The 24,739-nt window shown below is 39.1% G+C and overlaps 1 protein-coding gene across 1 annotated transcript in view; it reads right to left on the bottom strand.

Annotated features, from left to right (window-relative positions):
• The window catches only part of EXOC4 (exocyst complex component 4), a 753,548-nt gene that overhangs the window by 660,421 nt on the left and 68,388 nt on the right, over positions 1-24,739 (bottom strand). The window contains exon 6 of the mRNA XM_019452780.2: positions 12,423-12,666. Coding sequence (XP_019308325.1) covers positions 12,423-12,666 — 244 coding nt within the window. The remainder of the gene's footprint in view (positions 1-12,422; positions 12,667-24,739) is intronic.

The raw sequence follows: 24,739 nt of genomic DNA, 5'->3' as shown, positions 1-24,739 counted from the left end.
TGTCCCCGGCACGCTACTAAAACAACTCTTGCGGAAGTCTCCCACATTCATTTTGCTCCATCTCATAGACACCCTTTCTTTAAATAAGTACAGCACTGGTTTCTACAGACTACTCTCAATCCTCCTGGAAACACTGCCTCCCACTGGTCCACAACGCGATACTCCTCGGCTCTCCTCCTCCCTCTGGTTGCTCCTCCTCGGGAACCTCTTCCTCCTCTCCTGAATGGCTGTGCACTCTTCTCAATCCTCACACTCTCTCTGGGTGAGCTCGCTCAGCACGGCCTTCAATTTCCCACCTACTAACGATGCCTAAACCCATCTTCTGGCCAGTTCACTCTCCTGAGCTCTGGACCTCAAACCTCACAGGTCTCAAACAGAACTCATCCTGTCGCTCCCCAAACCTACTCCTCCGCGGCCCCTACACCAGTGAATGGTACCACTTGCCCCAGCAAATCACCCTCACCTCCTTTCTTCCCCCAGATCCAATCAGTGACCACGTTCCTCTACTTCTACTCCTGTGCTATCTCTCAGATGGACCACGGTGCTCCAATGCCACTGCTACCCTGCTAATGCAGGCCATACCATCCACAAAAACAGCCTTCAAACTGGTCTGCTTTCCTCCGGTCCTTCCCTCTCCCTCTCTAGACTGTATACTAAGAGAGGGTAAGAACTGTGTCCAATTTATCACTGTATTCCAACATTTGCCATAATGTTCAGCATATGATAGGCAGTATGTATTTGTTGAAGGAATGAAACAAATGAGCTCCAGCAGGTCGGGGAGAGAGGGAGAGAGGCCTGGTTATAGATAACAAGGTGAGGAAATACATTTACAAATTATAATTTCCTGGTTTTATTTTTTATGTTTTATAGCCTCCTAGTTTTAGAAGACCACAATAAAAAAAAAATATTCCACATGTAACTATCCTCTCAAAAAGATAACCTTACCAACCTTAACATGAGAATCAAAAGAAGTATAGTTCAAGCTGAAAGATACACGCACTCAGAGCTAACATTAATAATACTGTAATAAAATCCATTTTGTGTTAAAAAAGAAAAAAGAAAAAAGAAACACATAAGTGTCAAGTTGAAGAAAGCGCTTGTTCTTTAAACATACATGCGATGTACCTGGCAGGTTTTTAAAACAGCCCTCTTGTAAGTAACATGTTACTTACTTCCCGATCTTGCACTAACCTCCCACCTGCAGCCACCCCAATCTGTGTCATTGCCAAGAAACAGAAGGAGAAAATGTGGAGGAACAGGTACAGTTGCAAGGGGCAAGAAGTGTCTATGGTCTAGAGCTGGATCATCAAGCTGTGAAAAATGCTCAACATTTAAGGTGAGATACGACTATCTGAATCTAAACTTAACATCCAGGGAACCTTGAATTAGTCATTTGGCTGGAAAACCCATGCCTGCAGCCAAGAAGCTGCCTTACTCGGTCACGAAGCAGACACACACACGAGGTAGAAAATCGGTTCCGTTCTACTACTTATCTGCAGAGACTTTAATATCAGGGTTCTGCATTTTCCCACTGACAGACCAAGGCAAACACCACAGAGTATTTATTTTCCTACCACTATGCTCTAAAAGATAAGAAGAGACTGAACTCGGAGCTTAGGTCTTACATGAAAAAGGAAAAGAAACTGATCATCAATTATTTCCTATCAAAACGGTCTCAGTTTTACATGTCTCTACCTCACATACACAGTTTCATAATAGGCTTGGCTGAACTAGCAGTTTTCTTTTCAAACAGGACAGAGACCCCCATTTAATCTTCAGGGTTATCTAATGCCTACTTTTAAAGACAGAGTAAGTTTTGCCACTTATTAATAACAATCTTCATGTAAAAAGAAGTTACTATTTGAGGAGTGCTGACTAATTCTCCATCTGTGCGATGAAAAGAACGGGAAAAACCATTAGCAACATAGACACGGAGCAAAAGTAAGAACACTGAGCTGGGCCCCGGCTCTGGCGACTCTCCTCCTGTGTCACTTCCCTGACAAGTTGGCCTCTTGTGCTCAGTTTCTGAATTCTCAGTACACAAGCGCAAATGAATTTTTAATTCTAACAGAGGGCAAACTAGTGACTAAAATTAGAAAACAGACCCAGGCCTTCTTCCTTTTAATTAAAGTATCGGGGTCATTTTTTCCACAGCCTTTCCCAGGATAACCTCCTCGGGTGCAGGTGCTGGGAATGCTGGACGCCACTTGCACAAGAGTGACACTGGATCACGATCTCACACCGTACGCAAACATCAACTCTAAATGGGTTGAAGACCTGAACGTAGACCTGAAACCATAAAACTCTTAGGAAAAAACAGAGGTAAGCGCTTTGACATCAATCAGCCTTGGCAACGATTTTTTGGATCTGACACCACAAGCAAAGGCAGCAAAAGTGAAAACATACAAGTGGGACCGCATCAAATTAAAAAGTTTCAGCATGGCAAAGGAAACGCCCAGCAAAATGAGAAGCTGCCTACAGGATGGAACAAAATATGTGTAAATGACACATCTGATAAAGAGTTAATATCTAAGATTTTGGGGCGCCTGGGTGGCTTAGTCAGTTGAGCATTTGACCCTTGATATCAGCTCAGGTTGTGATCTCGCCTCGCGGTCATGAGATCAAGCCCTATGTTGGGCTCTGCAGTCAGGCTTCCTGGGATTCTCTCTCCCTCTCTCTCTCTGCCCTTCCCCCACTCATTCTCTCTCTCTCTCCCTCCCTCCCTCCGCTTCTGCCTCCTCTCCCCTGCTTACTCTCCCTCTGTAAGATAAAAAAATTCAAATAAGGGGCACCGGGGTGGCTCAGTCGGTTGAGCGTCCGACTTCAGCTCAGGTCACGATCTCGCGGTCCGTGGGTTCGAGCCCCGCGTCGGGCTCTGGGCTGATGGCTCAGAGCCTGGAGCCTGCTTCCGATTCTGTGTCTCCCTCTCTCTCTGCCCCTCCCCCGTTCATGCTCTGTCTCTCTCTGTCTCAAAAATAAAAACGTTAAAAAAAAAATTTTTTTTAATAAAAAATAAAATTCAAATAAATAAATAAAAATAAGCAGAGAGCTAAATATTAAGACATTTTTCCAAAGAAGACATATAAATGACCAAAAGGTACATAAAATGGTGCTCAACATTACTCATCACCAGGGAAACGCAAATCAAAACCACAATGAGATACCACACCTCACACCTGTCAGAATGGCCTTTAACAAATGACAACAAGAAAACAAACAAACAAAAAAAAATATGAAAAATAGTATGAGAAATAGTATGAGGGCTTCTCAACAATTTAAAAATACAACTACCACGTGATCGAGCAATTCCACATCCGAGTATCTATCCCAAAGGAAATGAAAACAGGATCTCAAAAAGATGTCTGAGCTCTCATCCTCACTGCAGTGCTGCTCACAACAGCTAAGACAGGACAACAACTTCAGTGTCCATCAATGGATGAACGGATAAAGAAGATGCAGTGTGTGTGTGTGTGTGTGTGTGTGTGTATACACGTTCAACAGAATATGTTCTTGTGATGAGAAAGAGGGACATCCTGTCATTTGTGACAACCCTCATAATACTTGAGGGTACTATGATAAGTGAAATAAGTCCAACAAAGACAAATACTGTACATTCTCACATACGTGGAATCTAAAAAAGCCAAACTCAAAGAAACAGACTGGAATGGTATCTGCCAGGGGCTAGGGGTAGAGAAAATGGGGTGACGGTCAAATAGTATAAACTTCCAGCTCCAAGATGAGTTAAGTTCTGGGTAGCTAATGTATAGGAGGTGACTGTAGTTAATGCCATATTATACACATGAAAATCGCCAAGGGTGGATCTTAAGCTCTGACCACAAAAAGGAAAATGGTATTTAATTGATGTGATACAGCTGTTAGCTAATGCTACAGTGGTAGTCATTTTGCAACATACGAGGGTGTCCTTATATATTGTTCTACATCTTAAATTTATGCCATGTTGTAGGTCAACTACACCTCACTAAAGCTAGGGGGGAAAACACCTCTCCCCCATTCCGAAATAATATTCATCAGAGTGGAACAATAGAAAAATTATCCATAAATCCACTTCTCAGCGATACCTGAAGATGTTAGGTGTGTATTTTTAGTACGAGAATGTGCAAGGTCTCTAGGGGAGTTACTCAGGTATCTAAGTCATCTGTTTAATTCTCACGCGAGCTAATTAAGACCCATTTACTCTGTGGCTGCTGATCATACTTCCTAACATGTCCAGCTATCTCTGAGAGGCCTGTCATTGATCACCACGGGGGGTCGGGGGGGGGTGGGGGGGGGAGAATGGATACGTCAGTGCAAATACCGCCTTTCTCCGGTGGAAAAACAAAATCGGCCCAGGAAGGGGTCAGGAGCATCATCTTTATGTAAGACAGAAGGCAAACTTGCACGATGAAAAGACAGTGCTTCCACTCCTCTTTCTACCACCACCAACTGCTGAGTTATTTGAGCGTTCCCATTTCCTTGGGCAAATCTGGGATTAATAATAATGTCCCTACCTGTGATGACGCCAAAAGTGAGGCTCACTCAGGTGAGATACTGGATGACAAACTGCTTTGCAAAGCATAAATGCCACCAAACTACCAACCGGTGTGATTATCTGTAACGTTATAAAGAGTGTTCTCAAACTTTGGCATGCCTGAGAATTACCTAAGGCAAGACTCCTGTGGGGCCCTGCACCCAGAGATTCCAATTTAATCACCCCTCCCTTTCTAACTTTCAAATGGCATTGGTGACGCTGATCTTCCGGTATGCAGTGTGGGGATTTTTTTTAAAAAATTCACAGCCTCTTATTTATAAATCACCTTTTTGGCAACTTTTTCTTATTCATTCATTAAACTTCTTGGGCATTTAATATGTGCTCAGCCCTATATCAGGCTGCAAACACAAAGTTAAGCCCCCTTTTACAAAAATCACAATGCGATGTGATTAAGAGACCATGATAATGGAATGGGCCAGGAGTCAGAAGAGCCCATAAAGTATGACATCCCAAGGGATACCACCGTCAACATCAACGAGGAAAGACTGTCATTTGACACAAGTTTTTTGTCCGTGTGTTTCTTCAACGAAAGACCTAATGTCAGTTTGAATGTGGAATACCTTCCATCGAACACCAAGTGCACAGAAAATAAGACCTAAGGCAGCTCCCACTATCTGCCACATAGAGGAGTGGTCCTGACGCAGCGTGATGGCTATCACCTAAATGTTATCAGTATCCCACGAAACAGATTTTACCTGTCATCCCTACAACTGGCATGATCCCGAATTTGACCCTGCAAACCCTGCAAAAACAAGAGAAATCAAAAGCAGCGTTTGTTTGTTTTTATTACCCTGACAAATATAAAGATGTAAACGATGTGACATTAAGCCCTGTCCCATTTAGCCAAACATGTTTACAAGAGAGTAATGAACATTACTAACTCACCTGATATGTTATGAAGCTATTACCAATTTATTTATTAAGTCTTACTAGGAACCTACAGAGGTTTGGAACCAGTACCATGTTCCGTGGTAATAAAGTTTATGTTTTAGTTAACAATTGGTATATTAAGTCCCACATGTAAAGAATTAACTCCTTTCATCTGTTCTAAAAATATTGCAATAAAGCTGCAGGGGATATATTCTAGTCGAAGAATAGTGGAATTTCTTCTGTATGTCGCTAGTTCATCCTATCTATCCATCCTTCAGTGTTTAACAGTTGAGTATATTTAAAGCATGTTCTCACTGATATGTGTAATCAAAAGGAGAGATTTAATCAAATGATACCATAATCACTGAAGTTAAATTTACTTGCTTCCCGCTTGCTTTGATTCGAATTAACTACTCATCTAAATTACATCAAGGCCCTCCCTGATTCCAAGCATGTCCAGGTGCTACGTGTGGTGCCCGGGAATGGCCTCAAGCAGCCACAAGGACAAATGCCTGACCTTGCTGCAACGCTGCTCCAAATGACTTTTCGGTCGAATACAATGACCAATCCCACATAATCCTACATTTCAGATATTTAGGAGAAGAACTACTAATAGAGAAATAAAAAATGAAAGGCAATGCTACTTCTTTAAAAAAAGAAACATATGCCTGACTCTAGCCACAGATCTGAATGAACCATGAGAAGTGTTTCATTTGTCTTTTCATAAACACTGCATTTGAACGACAAAACTAATCTTGGGGACTGAGCCTTTAGACTTCCTTATAGACAGAATTACTGTGTAAGGATGCCCTATTGTATCAGTATGCCCTCATTCCAAGTTCTGACCTCTGAGTTTTAAAAATATTCTTAAAGCTTATTTTTTTTTAGCTTTTAGAGCAGTAATTCAATGATTTATGCAAACCTCCCAGGCTTCACTGACTGACAAACCAGCGGGGGAAAAAATAGTTTTAGGAAATGAGGCAAATACCAACCTTGAAAAAAAAACATGACTATAAAGTAAATGATTCAGTGTTAGAATTATTCTGCAAGCATTCAGCTAACACTCACAATCAATTACATGGCAGATACATAGAAGACACAAATGAAAGGGGGCATACAGCCCATTATAATACAGTTCATTAGTGTTATATCCGCTTAAAAGTGGTGTGGCCACTCCTTCAGATTCCAGATGTATCAAAGACATAAATATTAAAAATGAGACTACATAAATACCAGAAAAAAGTTGAGAAATTTTACTTATACTCTAAGAGTGGGAATATCTAAGTTTAACACAAAACTCAGAAGGTTTGAAAGAAAACACTGATAAATACAGCCTCATTGAAACAAAAACTGTAATATATAATGCCTACATGGCCAGATATCATAAACAAAGTCAAAGGAGAAAAAGTGAGGGGAAATTATAAAATAAATCTCAAGGAACTAGTTTTCTTAATAAATAAAGAGTTCCCACAAGTCAGTAATAATAATAATAATAAATACCAGAAAAGTAGGTAGTTCGCTGAAAAGGAATAAACATTATTTGAACTCTGTATTATTGAAAATTACAAATTTTAAAAAGGAAAAAGAACAGGAAAATAAACCACCCTGTATCTAGAACACTACTTCAGGAAATATCATTTACAGCTAATAATGTATTATCTGTATCTCCACCCACTCTCAATTCAGATTATTTTGAAGTAATATATTCAGATACAACCCAGGTATCATAACAAAAAAATTTTTTACACAAATGTCAAGTTCAACCTCACTCATATTAACAACAACAACAAAAAAAATGCAAATCAAAACCACCTTGGAAATACCATTTCACCTATCAGCTTGGCAAAGATAAAAAAAAAAATGTTTGATAATACAATCTGTTGGCAAGGGACTATAGAAACTCTCAAACATTGCACGACATGAAAACTTGGTATTAAGAAAAGCACACTGGCAATAATTATCAAAATCGTATCAACCACAGAGGTCAGCACAAACTTTGAAAATGCTCTATTGAGAATCTAGCTGCTTTCCTTCTCCCATCTTCTATATGGATGCCAAGCTAACTGCTCCACTGGAAGCACAACTGATAGGTGCTATCAGTGAAAAGAGCTTGAAAACAACTATTATAAAACACAGGAGCTGCCTCACTTTATCTAAAAACACACAAGAAACACCTCAGTGCCCACTTACCCGGACCAGGTCAGGTGTCCGTGGTTATACGCTCTCACGGCACACTCTGTTCTTCCTCTACAGCACTTCACACAGTTTGTAACAATATACTTACTGAACAGTTCTTTGATTAATGCCTTTACTTCCCTCTAGACTTTAAATTCTATAAGGACAGACACTATGTCTTATTTGTTTGGCATTTTATCCCAGTGTCTGGTCCATGGTACATATTCAGTACACGTGGAATTCACTCTTTCGTTCAACAAATATTCACTATGGGTCAAGTGGGTACTGTGATTCCTTCTGGAAATTGGGTGATAGGGCTCTGAGCAAGGCAAATCCGTTCTCCCTCAAGGCTTCCATTCTAGAAGCAGTCAGAAAATAACCAAACACACACAGCCACACACATACATCATAAAAGGTAATCTAACGGTCACGATCCAGTCGGTCTACCGACAGGTATTACATTTTTCCATACTGATACCCCCAGTAGGCATTTTCATTTTTAATGATTTTTTTTCTGATGAAAATAACTTTAGTACTTTAATTCTTAAATAATGAATTTATTTCTCACTAGACTTCCTAACAGTTACAAAATAGAGGGGGGCAGATCTACAGCCTTATTATCCAAACACAACTACTTTTAGCGTTAAAGCAGATTTCTTTCCCGTGTCTTCCACAAACCTTTCTTTCCTATCACAGTGAGCACAGAATATGCAATGTTCTCTTTAGCTCTCTTTAGATCAGACACTGAAGCTCCCTTCATTCGTAACCAAGATGGAGGAACACGGCAAAAGGACCTTCCAAAAGGAAAAAAGGTCTCCATAACCCGCCATGGCTTCCACGGACTCAATCCCTCCTGCCCTCTCCAAGACCAGCAGGTTTACCAAAGTGGAGCAGCCCTGCACCGCCTCTTGCACGATCGGCTGCCTCCACATTGAAAAAGGACCATTTCCAAATAGATGGAAGAGCTGCCTCACGCACGCCAATCACTGTCTTTTCCCACATCTTTCTTTCCTCCGTCATCTTTATTTTTTTTTTAATTTTTTAACATTTATTTATTTTTGAGAGACAGAGCATGAGCGGGGGAGGGGCAGAGAGAGAGAAGGAGACACAGAATCTGAAGCAGGCTGCAGGCTCTGAGCAAGCTGTCAGCACAGAGCCCGATGGCGGGGCTCGAACCCACAAACTGTGAGCTCATGACCTGAGCCGAAGTCAAATGCTCAAGCGACTGAGCCACCCAGGCACCCCTCTTTCCTCCATCGTCTTAACGTTGCACCTCTGAGGGGATTTTATTTCTTTTAGCTCTTCCTCATGCTTTTCCTATTTGTTAATTATTAAAGAACTTCTTCCAGCTTCTTAGGCTCAAAAATGGTATGAAATGCTCATGAGCTAGATTTGAGGAAAGAATCAACAATTAGGCAGCAGGAGATGGAGGAAATCGGTAAGGTGCTGTGCAGACTGGAGACCACATTCAGCATCTGAAACTGAAGACCCCGGCTGCCTTTCTGAGGAAATTATGGGTAGCGAGAGCTTCCGGGAGATTAGCAAAAAGCACATGTTGCCCTAATGTTTATATCGAGTTGGCAACAAGACCATCTGAATATTTTTCTTCAAAAGTAAGTAGAGGTTTATGGACACCACCCAGATTACGAATGAATGAAAGGAGTATCTCTCCTACACACAGAGCACAGATCGTCGGGAGCGGGGGGCGGGGGGTCGGGAACCAAGTGGGTCACCGAAGTGATTTTTACAAACTGGCTGAGGAAGTATCCTGGCTCTCTCTGCAGGAAGTGAAACATGACCATTCAGTAGCCTGGTTCCTTCTACTTTTCTAGAAGAATAGCACACCATATAAATTCTCTTTCCATAAAGACAAATGACAACAGGCCTGCAATGCATCACAACCAGAATATATTTAGTAAGATGATGCTGAACAATGGGACTTTTAAGAAAAGTTACAGTAATGGTGTCTTGCCTCACTGCAGTATTTATATGCTTATGATCTGAAAGAGGTTATTTCACTACGGGGGGGGTGAGGGAAAGAACGTGCATAGTGGGGAAAAAGGATTTGTGGCTCTTTTTGCCTACACCCCAACTTTAAGAAAAACAGATTCTGGTAATTTAGCGTAAGATGCCCTGGATGGTAAATAATATGAAGCTTTGCGACTTGACTTCTTTCTAAGATAAATGCCACTAACACACCCCAGTACAGTTTAATGAACACAAAGTACCATGCAGGCTGCAAGGGATAATCTGACAACATCCCTTCTAAAATTTTCAGCCTCTGGAAGTAACAGTGCCAATCACTTTTGAATGACGTTCCCAAGGTCACTAATTGGTGAGTTTTAAAGCATTTGAAAGCACAGAGCCCTCACAGACTAGCATGAAACTATCAGTCGTTTGGAATCCCAGCCCAAGACTTTCATCTTTGATCTCCAAGAGGAGTGCTTCACCCCAAATGTTTGCTTTCTCTGTATTATTCTATCTCACCACAGTTTCGGCCCAGTTTTTCAGATCCGGTCATTTATAAAATGGGATCATGTGACACACCAGAAACCAGGGCAAGCAGCTGGTTTACTTTCCAGTGTCGAATATACCCTACCCACAACAGCCTCTAAATACGGACGACGACAAAACTTAAAGAGGGTGGGGGGGGAGACCCTGCTGCTGACTCATTCCTCACAGGGAAACAGTTATTATTTCCTGGGGCAGTATGCTGAATTTCCACCTCCATAGCTGTAATTTCTACTTGTGAATTCTGGAACGGGCTTAGGAATGGAAGAGGAAGAGGTCAAAATCCTATGAAAGACACATTGCTTTTAAGGGTACTGTAATGAGATTTGCAGAAAAGTTATTGATCCGTGCCCTTTCGTTTCATTTTCAATATACCCGATAGTCATGTTATTTCCCTATGAAAGTTCAGGGTATTCATCTAGGGACTTGCAGCAGCAGGGCAAATAGCAAGCCAGACCAGAATTCTGGAGTGTTCATTAGTAAGGAGGCAAAAGGTCTTCACGGAAATCCAGGCACAGGGCAAAGAAAGAAGAAAAGCAAAGTTCAGTTGAGAACCATTGCCCAGCCTCTCTGGATCACAGGGTGAAGCAAAGAACATGGAAGTCGAGGAAGGAGGCAAGAATAAACAAACGCGTGCATCCACATATATGAATGCATGTGATAGCTCCTGCTGGCGCTACTCGACTAAACTCTGATCATAAGATCTCACCTAGACCAAGCAACCCTCTAAGACAGGGAGTCTTTTCTTCAGATTACAGAGCTGGCATTCAAAGTCAGGTCCGCCTGACTCCAAAGCACATGCTCATCAAAACAGGTGCTGGGAAAGGGTCTACGGCAGGAGATGGGTTAAGGATGGTTTCTTCACCAATTGCACTTCCAAATGAAGTTTAAAAGGCAATTAATTTTTGAAGACATTTAAGGCATAATCAAAATCAATGTGGTTTAGGTATAAAAGAATATAGAAAATGTAAATAGGTAACATTAATTTTTCCCCAAAATTTAAAGTCTGGAGAATTCCATACTAAGTAAGCTATTATTTCTCCTTACATTTGTTATCTGCTTTTTAAAAAAAATATATTAAAGCCCTAAGTACACACAGTAGAATTTCCTTAACAACAGGTCTACGATATTATGAGCCCTTCTACACACGGTCTGGCACCTCCCAGGGACTTACGTTATTGGAGAAACTGAGAAGACACGCTTCACTCTGCCCTCTGCTCTCACCGGAAATCGTAGTTTCTATTTTTTGAAACTGATGTGCCTATTGGCAAATAGCACCACACATTAAAGAAGAAAGCATAGGACAGAGGAAAGACCATAGACCTGCCTTCAATCCCAAAGCCAGCCACTTGTTCTGTGACCTTGAGCTAATAACTAGTTTCTGAGCCCCAGTTTCCCTGGCTGTACGAAGTTGTCGTGAGAATTCAATGAGATAATATAAATTGGCTTGAATACTGCTTAGTACTTAATATTCAATAATTGGTACATTTTTTTTTTGAGTATTAACAATATGCTTTTTTTTAATGTTTATTTCTGAGAGAGAGAAAGAGAGAGAGAGAAGGGGAGGGGCAGAGAGAGAAGGAGACACAGATTTCGAAGCAGGCTGCAGGATCCGAGCTGTCAGCACACAGTCAGACGCGGGGCTTGAACTCACAAACAAGATCATGACCTGAGCTGAATTCAGATGCTTAAATGACTGAGCCACTCAGGCACCCCAATATATGTTTTTTTAAGCTTATTTATTTAAGCAGGGGAGGGGCAGAGAGAGAGAGACAGACAGAGAGACTCCCAAGCTGGCCCCAAGATGTCAGCGTGGAGTCCGACGTGGGGCTCAAACTCACGAACCGTGAGATCATGACCTGAGACAAAACCAAGAGTCGGCTCTTGGTACCCCTGTAGTTAAGAAGTTTTAAAGCATATTGTTCAGGAGCACCTAGGTGGTAGTCGGGTAAGCATCCAACTCTTGCTTTCAGCTCAAGTCACGATCTCATGGTTGTGAGATCAAGCCCCGTGTCAGGCTCCAAGCTGGGTGTGGAACCTGCTTAAGATTCTCTCTCTGTCTCTCTCTCTCTCTGTCTCCCTCTCTGTCCCTCCCCAGCTGCCACGTATGCATTCTTGCTGTTAAAAACTAGACCAAAAAACCCTTCTTAATTACATCAAAACCAGCTGAATCATGCCTACTCAAGCTCTCTCACCAATCTGAGTTTGCATGGGCTCTAGCAGCCCAAGTGCAGGAAATAACGCTAACAGGAGTTAGTCACCAATCCCCCATCCTAGTAAACGTACAATACCCAGAGTTCTCAAAACCACTGTTTACCTTGGCTGGTTCTCCACGGTGAGGTTCTCTCCTCTCTGATAGCTACTGTCTGCGACCTGGGTCGTAGACCGCTTCACAATTTGCTGAAGCTCCTGCTCCAAGCGTTCTTTGATTGCCTTAACGGTCTCTGGGACCTTCTTCAGTTTGGCCAGCCCCTTGATGAGGATGCCCATAAAAAGGGTGCTGTTCTCCTCTGGATCCAACTCCAAATCCTCCTTGATGTCCTGCAGGTTTACCTCCTTGACTGTAAAAAAAAAAAAAAAAAAAAAATCCATTACAAGATTCAAAAACAGAATAGGCTGACTAAATGGGATCACTGCTTTGATTACTCCCGTAATGGAGTCAGAGAAGATTTCTTCAACTAAATTAATAATTAAATCATTTTTACACATTAACTAAGAATCACAAAATAACAGTTATATTCCTCAAATCATTCCCATCCGTTAAAATAAGAGGTGGAAACCATTAAAAACAAGCAAATCTCCACAGAAAGTTTTCCACAGACTGCCCCATCCACAGTCGGTCAGTCCATGACACTGATGAAGCATTCACTGTTCATAAAACGCCATACTGTGGGGCGCATGGGTGGCTCAGTTGGTTAAGCATCCGACTTCGACTCAGGTCACGATCTTGCACTTTGTGAGTTCGAGCCCCGCACAGGGCTCGGTGCTGACAGCTCAGAACCTGGAGCCTGCTTCGAATTCTGTGTCTCCTTCTCTCTGCTCCTCCCCTGATCACGCTCCCTCCCTCCCTCCCTCTCTCTCTCAAAAATAAATAAATGTTAAAAAAAAAGAAAAATTTAATAAATTAATTAAATAAAACACCATGCTCGGTGCTGCAGGAGAATTCTAAAGAAGCAGACCATAGTCTCAAAGCTCTTACTTAATAGTTAGAAAAGATAAGTAACTTGATAAGAAGAGATTACAAGTTAATGTAGAAAGGTAAAGAAGTTAAATAAGATGAAGAAAAATAAAGGAAGAACAATACGTTATCAGTGACACAAGACTCTGAGGAAAAGAGTACTAAGTAAGGAGTTTTCATAAATACAAAAGAACCACCTTCTATTTTTCTTTAAACATGGGTCCACCATAACACTCTCTGCTGTAAACAGTTCTTGCTAATCCTAGTTCTCAGAAGTAATTTTCTACATCCAAAGTCTCTGTAGATCGGCAGAGGACAGCTTTCATGGAAACCACGTGGTTTGGGATTGGAAGAGGACAGCCCAGCGCAGTGCTTCTTACCGCCAGGGGGGAGCTGGCAGGAACAAGGGATGAGGCTCTGAGACCTCTGTTAGCCACTGATAACCACAGGCCTTCCCTCCAAACTAACACAGATACACACGAAACTTCTCACGGGATGCCAGGGGGTTCACAACTACCAAAGAACCGCAGGTTAAAAAAACCTCTCGCCCAAAAATCATTCTCTCCTATTAAAAATGGTTGGGTTAAGGGAGAATAAAGCAAAAGTGAGTGCAAGCCTGAAGCTGGACCCCAATAGGGAAAGTTTTCCCCATCCTTCCTTCTCCTTTATTCTTCAAAACGAGTGGCAGGTTTTTAAAACATGGGATATCCTGAAAGAACGCGTGCATTCTTCTCCAGTAGATTCAAACTCAACTACACTATGGGTCCCACTCCAAGTTGTTCAGCACCGCTGGAATATACTGGAATCTATTTATTGGGGAAGAATAAAAATATCCCAGCTTATGGAGTAAATCCTTGTACCCGCTGCCCAAAGTCCCCAAAAATCCCTGCTTCAGATGAATGCAGTCTCTTCTCCTCAATCCTTTTTCTTTTTGTTCCCAACTCATAAAATGCACTTAAACATGAACCAGAAGCATTTAATGATGTGCATGATACAATTACTTGAACAAGCTTGCTCTTCACTGAAGACATCCTCTCAATATTTATCCATGATGCTGAAACCATGTGGAGAAAGAGAACCACATAAGGAAAGACCAAATTCCTATGATTTTCTCTGCAACATAGAGGACATCTGATGATATGGTATTTAATTTAAATAATTTTAATACTAGTTAAAGCAGGAGTAGAACCAAAGTGGCTTAAACCTCTGAAGATGACAATTCTAATGGCAAATCAAAAACAACAACAACAACAACAAAGGGGGGGGCATTGATATTTCCAAATGTGACATCCCAAGAATAGACATTTTAGTTACTGGTTTTGCTTTATACATTAAGAGCTAGACACCTCAGGCCACAGAATCACTGCATCCTGCAAAACCAATCCCAGCAGCAAGAAGAGAGAAATACTTAGCAGCCAAGGAGCCATCTAAATTCAGCATGTTAGAGAGGGAAAATGAAACACAACTATAAGCGGGGCTTCAGGCGAGGGGACAAAAGTAATAGAAATTTAGCTGGGAGAAAATGATCTTCACAAAAGGGCACCTATGAGTCACAAAAGACACAAGCAAAGGGCCATCTGAACGTGGCAACCACCTGCGGCAAAAGCGATTGGCAAGGAGATAAATGTAGTTTAAATCAATAAGCCCCTAGATTATGTGGCACATAGCTACTTATATGTGTGCTAATATGATAGATGGCCTATTAAAAAATAACAAATAAGCAAGGTCTGAATAATAAAATGCCAAAGCCCCAAATGACACATTTCTGTAGAACCTTACCTTTATGTTTGTCTCCTGAAATCTCCTAGAGCATAAACACTGAATGGATCCAATATTAATTAATTTATATGATCTATTTCACTTACATCAGCTGAAAATTAAAAGGCAATTTAAAAGGATAATATAATCAACCGTGAAGACTAGTCCAATAATCACAAAAGCCCTGTGAGGTCAGAGAGAATTATTGGTGCTTTGTGGAAAAAGGCTTGTACAAAAATAAAGTAGCTGAAATTCAGCAAGGGCCTCACACCACAATGTACATACAAATGTACATATTTCTAAACTACCAAACGCTACCAAACCATTCCCTTGTATCTACAGTGATAGAATATGTATTCACCATGTAGGTTTGAGAACACTTTATAATTAGAAACACTTGACTCTCTTACCCAGTTCTGTTTGATTTTTTGCTCTGAGGATACTTACCAAGTGAGGCTTTCTTGAACCCGGTTTTAAAGACCCTTACTGGCAGGACAGCGTTAAATATTAAGACCTTCACATCTTTAACCCATTATTTCTACCAAAATCCTACTGGTCCCAATTGGTCTCTATTACACGCATAGATGGGGAAGGAAGGAAAGAGATATGGATGTGTAGATATACATGCCTAAGTGCATAGAAACCGTGTCTGTGGTTTGAGGCTAAGTAGGGATTCATGGAAGGTTTAAGTAAGACACGTTGGGACTCATGGAACAATTAACTAAATGATATCTCAAGTCCTTTCAAGCTCCACAATTCCATGATTCTATCAACTTAGTCTAAATCTCTACATCTCCAGTTACATGGCCCATAGCTAATTATGTGCACCTAGATTATAGATAGCCCATTTAAAAAAATAACAGATAAAGTGAATAATCCATTTAAGCTCATAAGTGTTCTATAAAAGAAAATCACCTTTTGTTTCCCAGTGAATACAGGAAGCAATGTAGACCAGTATATAACTGCTTTCTTTTCTCAGTATGTTTGGGAGGAAAATATCAGTAACACATGCCACGGCTATATACAAATGTTACCAAATTTGCACAAGAAACCTGGTAATACACTTTAACTTCGTATTGAATAAGCTTTATTATTTGACTTAACATTTATACATGTTGATTGAGTTGTAAAATAGTGGTAGTGTTTACCACAGAAACTCCTGGTAGATGTCCTTCCTCATACTATGCACGGTACCTAAAGTATGTAAATTTGATATATATGATTTTGGCCTACATACATAACTTCATTTAGCTGTTGCATATAAGAACATTATATAACAGGAGAACTGTGTCACTGTTGAACAGAATTCAATATAAAAAGGGGACTTCAAAAAAATTACCAAGCCTAATTTGACCAATAAAGTATCAAGAGAATTACACATCCAAAATGCTGCCCCCAGAGATGGGAATCTGGCCTCAGAAGAGTAACAATACTCTCAGGTAGAAAATAAGAAAGTTACCACCTAAAAATAATTCTGTGCTTCTGGTCAAAATGGCACTGTAAAGTCGTACTTGAGATATCCAATCTCAAAACACAGGTATACATAAAGTATACATTAAGAAATTAAAAAAATAGTCTGGTTCAAAATTGAGAGTAACACCTCTGTGGACAAGAAATGGAAGCGAGGAGTGGAGCCAAAGGATGTATCCAGTGACCTGTGTGTGGACAAGCAGGCAGAGGCAGGCAGGTTTTAGCCCAGGGGTGTTACAGAGACTTAACACGCACCACTGGCCATATGAGCTGACAAAATCCTCCATTAAGACTGCAGGAACAGGACCAAATCCAGCTCTAGACCTGGGTACGCTTTTGGCCTCTTCAAATCCTTATCTTCCATTCATGTCCCAGTGGAGATGCTTGGTCAACCCTATACCTTAAATACCATTTGTTTCACCAATAAAAAATTACTTTTAACATCTTTTATTTAACGCACCCACTGGTACAGATCGAGAGCGCAGTATAGGAGGCACTGGTCGCCTCTGGAGTATAGAATCTTGATTAGGGTCTTTCAAATGTTAACTAACTATCTCTGAAGTGTGGATTCCTGATTAAGGTACTTCAAAAATGTTAACTAAGCACCCCTAAGGTGCAGATTAAATTATTCCGAAGGAAACTACAGACAGCATAACACTCCACTCCAGAAAGGAGACTAACAAAAAATATTGCCAACTGCTACTTGGGCTGTCACTGACATGGAGCTAGGGGTTTTTACGGTCGCAGTGTAGGAATAGTTTCAATTCAGAGGTGGAGATGAACCCCACACTGCAGTGAGGTTGGAAAGCACAATGAATGAACATTGGTCCCTCCACAACTGAAAGTGGGCTAAGGGGGAAATGATGGTATGTTTGAAGGGGAAGGTAGAGTGGAGGGAGGATTATTAGGATAAAAACCAACAAAACCAACACGTGTTCAGTTGCCCTTGGGACAGCACTGAATGTACATTATCTCTTTTTAGAGCAAGGAGGATGCATCTTTGAAAGTCAAGGAGTAGCCACCAATGGAAGAGTGGCTACTAAAAATATAACAGGGATACAGGAGAAGAGAAGAGACAAGGAGGAGATGAACAAATTCATACTTTATATTAATATTCAATAATATCTAAGGCTTTATAAGTTCAATTGCCCAAAAAGATAGCATGATGTAGTAAAAAGAGCAAGAGCTGGGCATCATAGAATTTTAGATTTGATTATCAACTTTACCATGTTCTAACTGTGTAAATCTCTCTCAAGTCATTAAATCTTGTGGGACCCCAATTTTTCCATCTGTAAAATGGAGATAACATCGACACCACTGTGTCTATCAAATGAGATAATGTGATATCAAAACACAAAAACAATCCCCTAAGGAAGTAAAAAAAAAAAAAAAGTACTTTTAAAATTTCCAGCTTTAGCAACTCCTGGATTGCTGGAGACAATGGTAGTTGCTTAGGTCTCCATTTCTCCATATTCCCTCCAAAACAACATAGAACAACTAGAAGAACAAATAAAATTTGTGCAAATAATACCCTCAGGATAACCTGGAAGATAGAAATTGCCCAAAATTCACAACTGTAATAAGAAACACCTAATCCCAGCAAGCAATCTCTCAAACTTTTGCCCCATCCCTGCTCTGCCACAAGGCTTTGTCGCAAGCAAGCAAAAGCAGGCAGGTGAAGAACCATGATGAAGAGACAAGGGACTTACTGATGATCCTAAGATTGATCTAAAACTATCACTAAAAGAGACAATGTCCACCCTAAGTTTGAAAATACCCAAAAAGTATCCAAGTAGATGAGAACATGGACTACAGGAGAGAGAGAGTTTAAAAACAGACAATTTGCAAGAGTATTTGAGACCTATAGCTTCTATGGGAGAAATAAGACAAAAGGAAGAGAGAAATGCCCTGTGACTACTGGATAGTGAAGGAAGAAAGAAGCATAAAGAGAACATTCAGGACCCCACAAGAGACTCGAAATTCTGAGAACAATCTTCTACCATCAAAACAAATAATACACTCAAGTATTTGGATTTTGCTATGCTGACAGAAGAGGGAGCCAATGAGCTAGGAATTCTATAAAACACCCCATACCCATTTAAAAAAAAAAAAAAACATAAAAAAATGAACAGATTCATATAAAGGTATATGGGGGGAGGGCGATCAGAAAATCCAACACACATTAACAGGAAAATTCAATAAATTTTCCTACAATAAAACTATCATGAAGCACAAGAAAACTAGATGACAACACTCCAGATGGAAGTAATATACTGAAACAAGAATCTGGGGATAAGAAAAGTCACTTTGAGTCAAAAACTCCAAAACTAGGAACAGACATGGACAAATAAAAGAAAGGTATGAGAAGAAAACAGACTAAACTCAGAAGAAATACAGAAGAAAAAGACGATTATTTCAGATAGGAAGAATAAATTATAAAATACCCAAGGGGAAACAGACTCAAATGAATATTTTATAAAGGGCATTGTGGAAATTCAGGGAACCAAAATAGGGAATAAAAGGGATATAAAGACAGCAATAAAGAGACCAAAGAGAAAGCAGTAGAAATGGAAGACAGGCAAAGAAAAAAGTACACATTCGAAAAAAACAAACAATAGAATACTTGAAATTATAAAGCAAAAAAAAAAAAAAAAAAAAAAATCTTGAATCTGCAAAATAAAAGAGCCTACTGGGTATCTGGAAAAATTAACCACCCCACCCCCCAAAAAAAGAAAAAAAAAAAAAAAAAACCTCCAGGGCATATCCTACTAAAACTATTAAGTTCCTAAGTTAAAAATCCTCAAGGTCTACAGGATCACAGCTTACAAGAGCAAAAAATCAGTAAGTAAAATTGTAAACTAAGGCATTTATGCCCATCTAAGCTGTCCTTTAAGTACCAATGAAAAGAAAACAAAAAAGGGGGAAAAAGCAGTTAGCCTTAAGGAATCTTTTGATAAGCTTTATGCAACCAAGAGATAAGTGGGAAAACTTCAGCAAAAAAGATTGATGGTAAGTATTTAAAATATTTAAGTACAGATTTATGACAAAAGCAAAACGGGCCGGTGTGGATGGAAGACAACTAAGACGGGTATGTTGTGAAAAAGTAAAAATAACACAACTAACAATTGGCAGAAAAGAAAGGAAAATAAAGTCATGTTGCTACTTAAACAAAAGATGGGGATTAAAGGATACCAACAAAAACAGAAATGAGAGAGAAAGATTAAAGCATTAAAAAGGGACTAAGAGCATTTTATCCAAGTTTTTAAATACATTAAATAGACCATCACTGGGGGGAAAAAAATCACCTCCTAAGCCAAAAAAAAAAATTTGTTTAAAGAGCAAAGAATTAATATCCCAGAGATAAAGAAATACAGCAAATATACGTATTTATAAAATACTATGATAGAGTTGAGACAAAACATATTAGTCTTATCAACATATATTAATAGATTCAGCTCCCCTATTATAAGAAAAGGGTTTTTCAATCTGAATCAGAAAGCAAAGCTCAACAATATTGTTGATCCCAAAACTAGAAATTTGGAACAGCTAGAAATATAAAATGAACAAAGGTATGCCAGTCAAAAGGCATTAACCATAATGACAAAAGGCACATGCCCTCTAATACCACATGCCACAATTCACAATAAGGCTATAACATTTATGAATATTTATATACCAAATTAAACAGCAGCCACCATTTTAAAACAAAAGCTTCAAGTGATGCTGAGACAGAGGAAAAATCCAAGAGAAAACTTGAATACATCACAAAAAAAAAAAAATGAGATAGAAGACCTAAACAACATAATTAAATAAGGTGGATCCTATGGATATATATCAAACCATCCACCTGGTAATAAAGAATGCATCTTTTACTCAAGTATCCATGGGACACTCATAAACACTGATCATATAATAAGCCACAAAGAAAATGTAAGTTCCCTGAAGTAAAAATATTACCAACAATACTCTCTGAATTCAATGCAATAAAGGTAGAAAGTATTAGTAGAAACAAAACACACACAAAAGACCCTTTTCTTTATGAATGTAAAATCCTTCTACTAAAAACATTATGTTTCCAGCCAAATAGAAATTGAAATGAGATCATTTTTTTTAAATATATGAAATTTATTGTCAAATTGGTTTCCATACAACAGCCAGTGCTCATCCCAAAAGATGCCCTCTTCAATGCCCATGATAATGGAAACATTAAATATCAATGTCTATGGAACAAATTTAAAGTGTTGAGAAAAATTCCTGTCATTGAACACATTTATCAGTAAAAATTAAAATACATGATCTCAATGTCTAGATCAGAAGAAAATATAAGCCAAAAGAAAGCACAAAAAAGGAAATAAAGATAAAAGCAGAAAATAATGAGGTAGAGAAAAGAAAAATAGACCTACCCAATAATCAAAACACTGATTTCTTGAAAATTAAAAAAAAAAAAAAACCACCCTAACACAATACACAAACCACCAGCTACTTTGATCAAGAAAAGGGGGCTAGTGCAAATAAAATAAACAAAAGGAAAAAAGAAAATTTCAAAACCATAAGAAAATACTTTAGAGACCTCTGCATAAATAAATTTGAAAAACTAAATGAAATCAATAATTTCCTAGAAAAATACAGATTAAAATTGATCCCAATAGAGACAGAGTACTTAAGGAGAGCAATTTACACAGGAAAAAACGGAGAAAATAAAAAGCACAAACATGAAAAATGTATCAGATCCAAATGTTTTCACAGGAAAATTCCCTAAACCTTCAAACACCAGAGAACTCCAATGCTCCAGAAATTGTTCTAGAGCATGGAGAATAAAGAAAAGCTTCCTAACTCCTTCTAGGAAGCAAATTATTCCACTGAAACCAAACTCCAATATGGTGGTGGTATCATTTATAAACATTGATGCAAAAATTCTAACTAACGTATTCACAAATAGAATTCACCAGCACATTGAGAAAGTAACACACCATGATCAAGAGGCATTTTTTTCTAGGTAATGAAAAACTGGTTCAATAATAGGAAGTCTTGCACAGTAAGAGATTTAAAGATAAAATAGAACAAAGTGAATAAAAGACATAATAACAATTCACAAAAGTTAAAATGGACTTTAAACATTAAGGAAAATTGTCTCAACTGACTCCTAATTGTAGAAATGCAAACTTTTTAAATATTTTTAAGCTTTATTATTTTGAGAGGGAGAGAACACGTGCACAAGCAGGGAAAGGGGAGAGAGGGAAAATCCCAAGCGGGCTCCACACTGCCAGCGCAGAGCCCAGTGCGGAGCTCAAACTCATGAACCATGAGATCATGACCTGAGCCCAAATCAAGAGTCAAATGCGTGACTGACTGAGCCACCCAGGCACCCCAGAGAAATGCAAATTAAACAACACTGTGACACCATTTTCACCTATCAAATGAGCAAAACTGAAAAACTCTAACAACACAGGGGTGCCTGGGTGGCTCAGATGGTTAAGCATCCAACTTTGGCTAGGGTCATGATCTCACAGTTCGTGAGTTCAAGCCCCACATTGGGCTCCATGCTGACAGTTAAGGGCCTGGAGCCTGCTTTGGATTCTGTGTCTTCCTCTCTCTCTGCCCCTCCCCTGCTCATGCTCTCGCTCTCGCTCTCTCTCTCTCCCAAAAGTAAATAAACATTAAAAAAATTTTTTTCTTTGTTTTAAAGTCTAATAACACATTATTTGGTGAGGCTGTGAGGGAAACGAGCACTCTCACACACTCGTGGTACAATGAACTACTACAACTCTTCTGGAGAATACCAGAAATACCAAAATAAAAGCATAGAACTTTGGTATTTGGAAATACCAAAATAAAAGCATAGAACTTTGGTATTTGGAAATACCAAAATAAAAGCATAGAACTTTGGTATTTGGAAATACCAAAATAAAAGCATAGAACTGTATATGTGTATACATGATCAAAAAATATTAATTGCAAAATGTAAAATCAAGGCACAGATTGGCAGAAGCAAGAAACCCACTGAGAGAAAAATGGTTAGTGTCCATTTAGCTTTCCTGTATGTTAGTGAAGAAATGACATCTTAAAGGCCTCTGCACATGATGGGCATTTTACCAAAGAGTCCTTATACATGGAAAGATTGGCATGTGTCCAACGGAGGCTAAGTATCCAGAATATATAAAGAACCCCTATGAACCAATAAAACAAGCTAATTAGCAAAAATATGCAAACGTAAAATTATAAAAAAAATAGGTAAACCACATGAACAGTTTGTAGTAAATATATGAAAAATTCCTTATACACTCTAGTTAATGAGTTATTATTTTATTTTTTTTAGTGTTTATTCATTTTTGAGAGAAAAGACTGTAGAATAGCTTCAAAATTGTATCTTTTTTTTTGTTTGTTTATTTATTTTAGAGAGAGAGACTGAGACAGAGTGTGAGCGGGGGAGGGCCAGAGAGAGGGAGACACAGAATCGGAAGCAGGCTCCAGGCTCCGAACTGTCTGCACAGGGCCCGATGTGGGGCTCAAACCCACAAGCCGTGAGATCATGACCGGAGCCAAAGTCAGACGCCCAGCTGACCGAGCCACCCAGGTGCCCCCATCAGGTATTATTTTTCAAAACTCATTTTATAAACCTATTCCATCCACAGAGGTTGAGTGATTGGTCCAGGTTCACCAGATGGTAATTATTGGAAGCTAGCCCCTTGCTGTTCCCACTCTAAAGAAGTAAGAGATGTATTTTGCAAGCCTTTCTCCCGTTTCTCATCAGTCACAGTATTTTGTAATGTACAGGAAACTAATGTCTAATTTAGATGTAGTAATTCAACTATAACTTAGGTAAAAGGATGGGAGAAATGTGGAGAAAAGCCAATAATTGTAGTAAAATGTTGGTTTAAGCTTTTGGATTCTCAGTATGTCCTTTCATTTGGCAAACTGCCTTTGGAACGTTTTGACTGAGCAATTACTCCCGGGGTACACAGGCATTTCATTTGTGGCTTCTTTATTCATTTTTATGCATGCTCCTGCTGGGATTGCTGTGAATATAACCGTAATGAAACTGGACTTCTTACTTTCTTTCTTTTTGGTACCAGCATAGGTTAAGCAATAAAACCCAAAGAGAGCACAAATTAAATGATTTTTTTTCTTTCGCTGTTTTCTTACGTGCATTCTATTCCATAAAGTCTTGTTCTGGGACTTGATATTTTTCTTAAAAATTTAGGATTTGATATTTAAATTCTCTCTACATGGAGTGGGAGCTATGAATCCTAACATAAAAGGAGATGAAATTTTTCTTCCTGCAACTCACATATCTAGAATAATGAAGGTTCTCCAAAACAATAGGACACTTTTTGAGTTAGTTCTGTCCTAAGGTTGGGGCCTCCCTAGGCATTTTAAATCAGTTGTTCCTAAAGAATCCCTCATTTGCTATTAAATATCTTGGTTGATTTCTATGATTAATCATAAATAGAACTGAGGACTATATTTTTATTTTATTTTATTTTTATTTTATTTTAGGGAGAGAGAGAGAAAATGGGAGAGGAGGTGGAGGGAGAGAGAGAATCTTAAGCAGGCTCCACACTGAGCGTGGAGCCTGATGCAGGGCTTCATCCCATGACCCTGAGATCATGACTTGAGCAGAAATCTGGAGTAGGATGGTCAACTCACTGAGGCACCCATAGCTCTAGCTGGCCCCTAGAGCTGAGGACTATATACAAAGGGGCCAAAATAGAATTATTAGTTCAGATATTTATAAATGTAAAAATAAAGCAAGGACAGGGTTTGTTAATTAAAATACATGTATTACACATGAGTATTATATCATATATTAGAGATTAATGTAATCATCTTCAGGTACTTCCCATTAGATTAATACATCTTAATATTTTTCCGTATTTGATTCAGATTCTTTAAAGAAAAATTACAGGTATAATTGAAGGCCCCTGTGAATACATGAATTCTTTCCCAATTCTTTTCTTCTCTCTTCTACCCTAGAGGTAACTACTGTTTTGAAATTGTTCTGTATCTTTGTCCTGTATGTTTGCACACTTTTACTGTTTGTACATAAATGTGTATGTTGTATATTTGTAAATATAGAAACAATACATGTGGTTTATATATATATACATATATTTGTATATAAATGTTATATATTGTGCATGTTTATATATACAAAGTATATTATTTTGAGTAGGGCTTAAATAAATTGTATAACTTGATTTACATGTTTACTTGATTCGAATTTGTAT

Source organism: Panthera pardus, unplaced genomic scaffold, assembly GCF_024362965.1.
Source record: "Panthera pardus isolate Hobbes unplaced genomic scaffold, ASM2436296v1 HiC_scaffold_8, whole genome shotgun sequence".
NCBI classification, from domain to species: Eukaryota; Metazoa; Chordata; class Mammalia; order Carnivora; family Felidae; genus Panthera; species Panthera pardus.
Note: the sequence above shows the minus strand (reverse complement) of the source record. Positions and strands in the feature narration are given on the sequence as shown.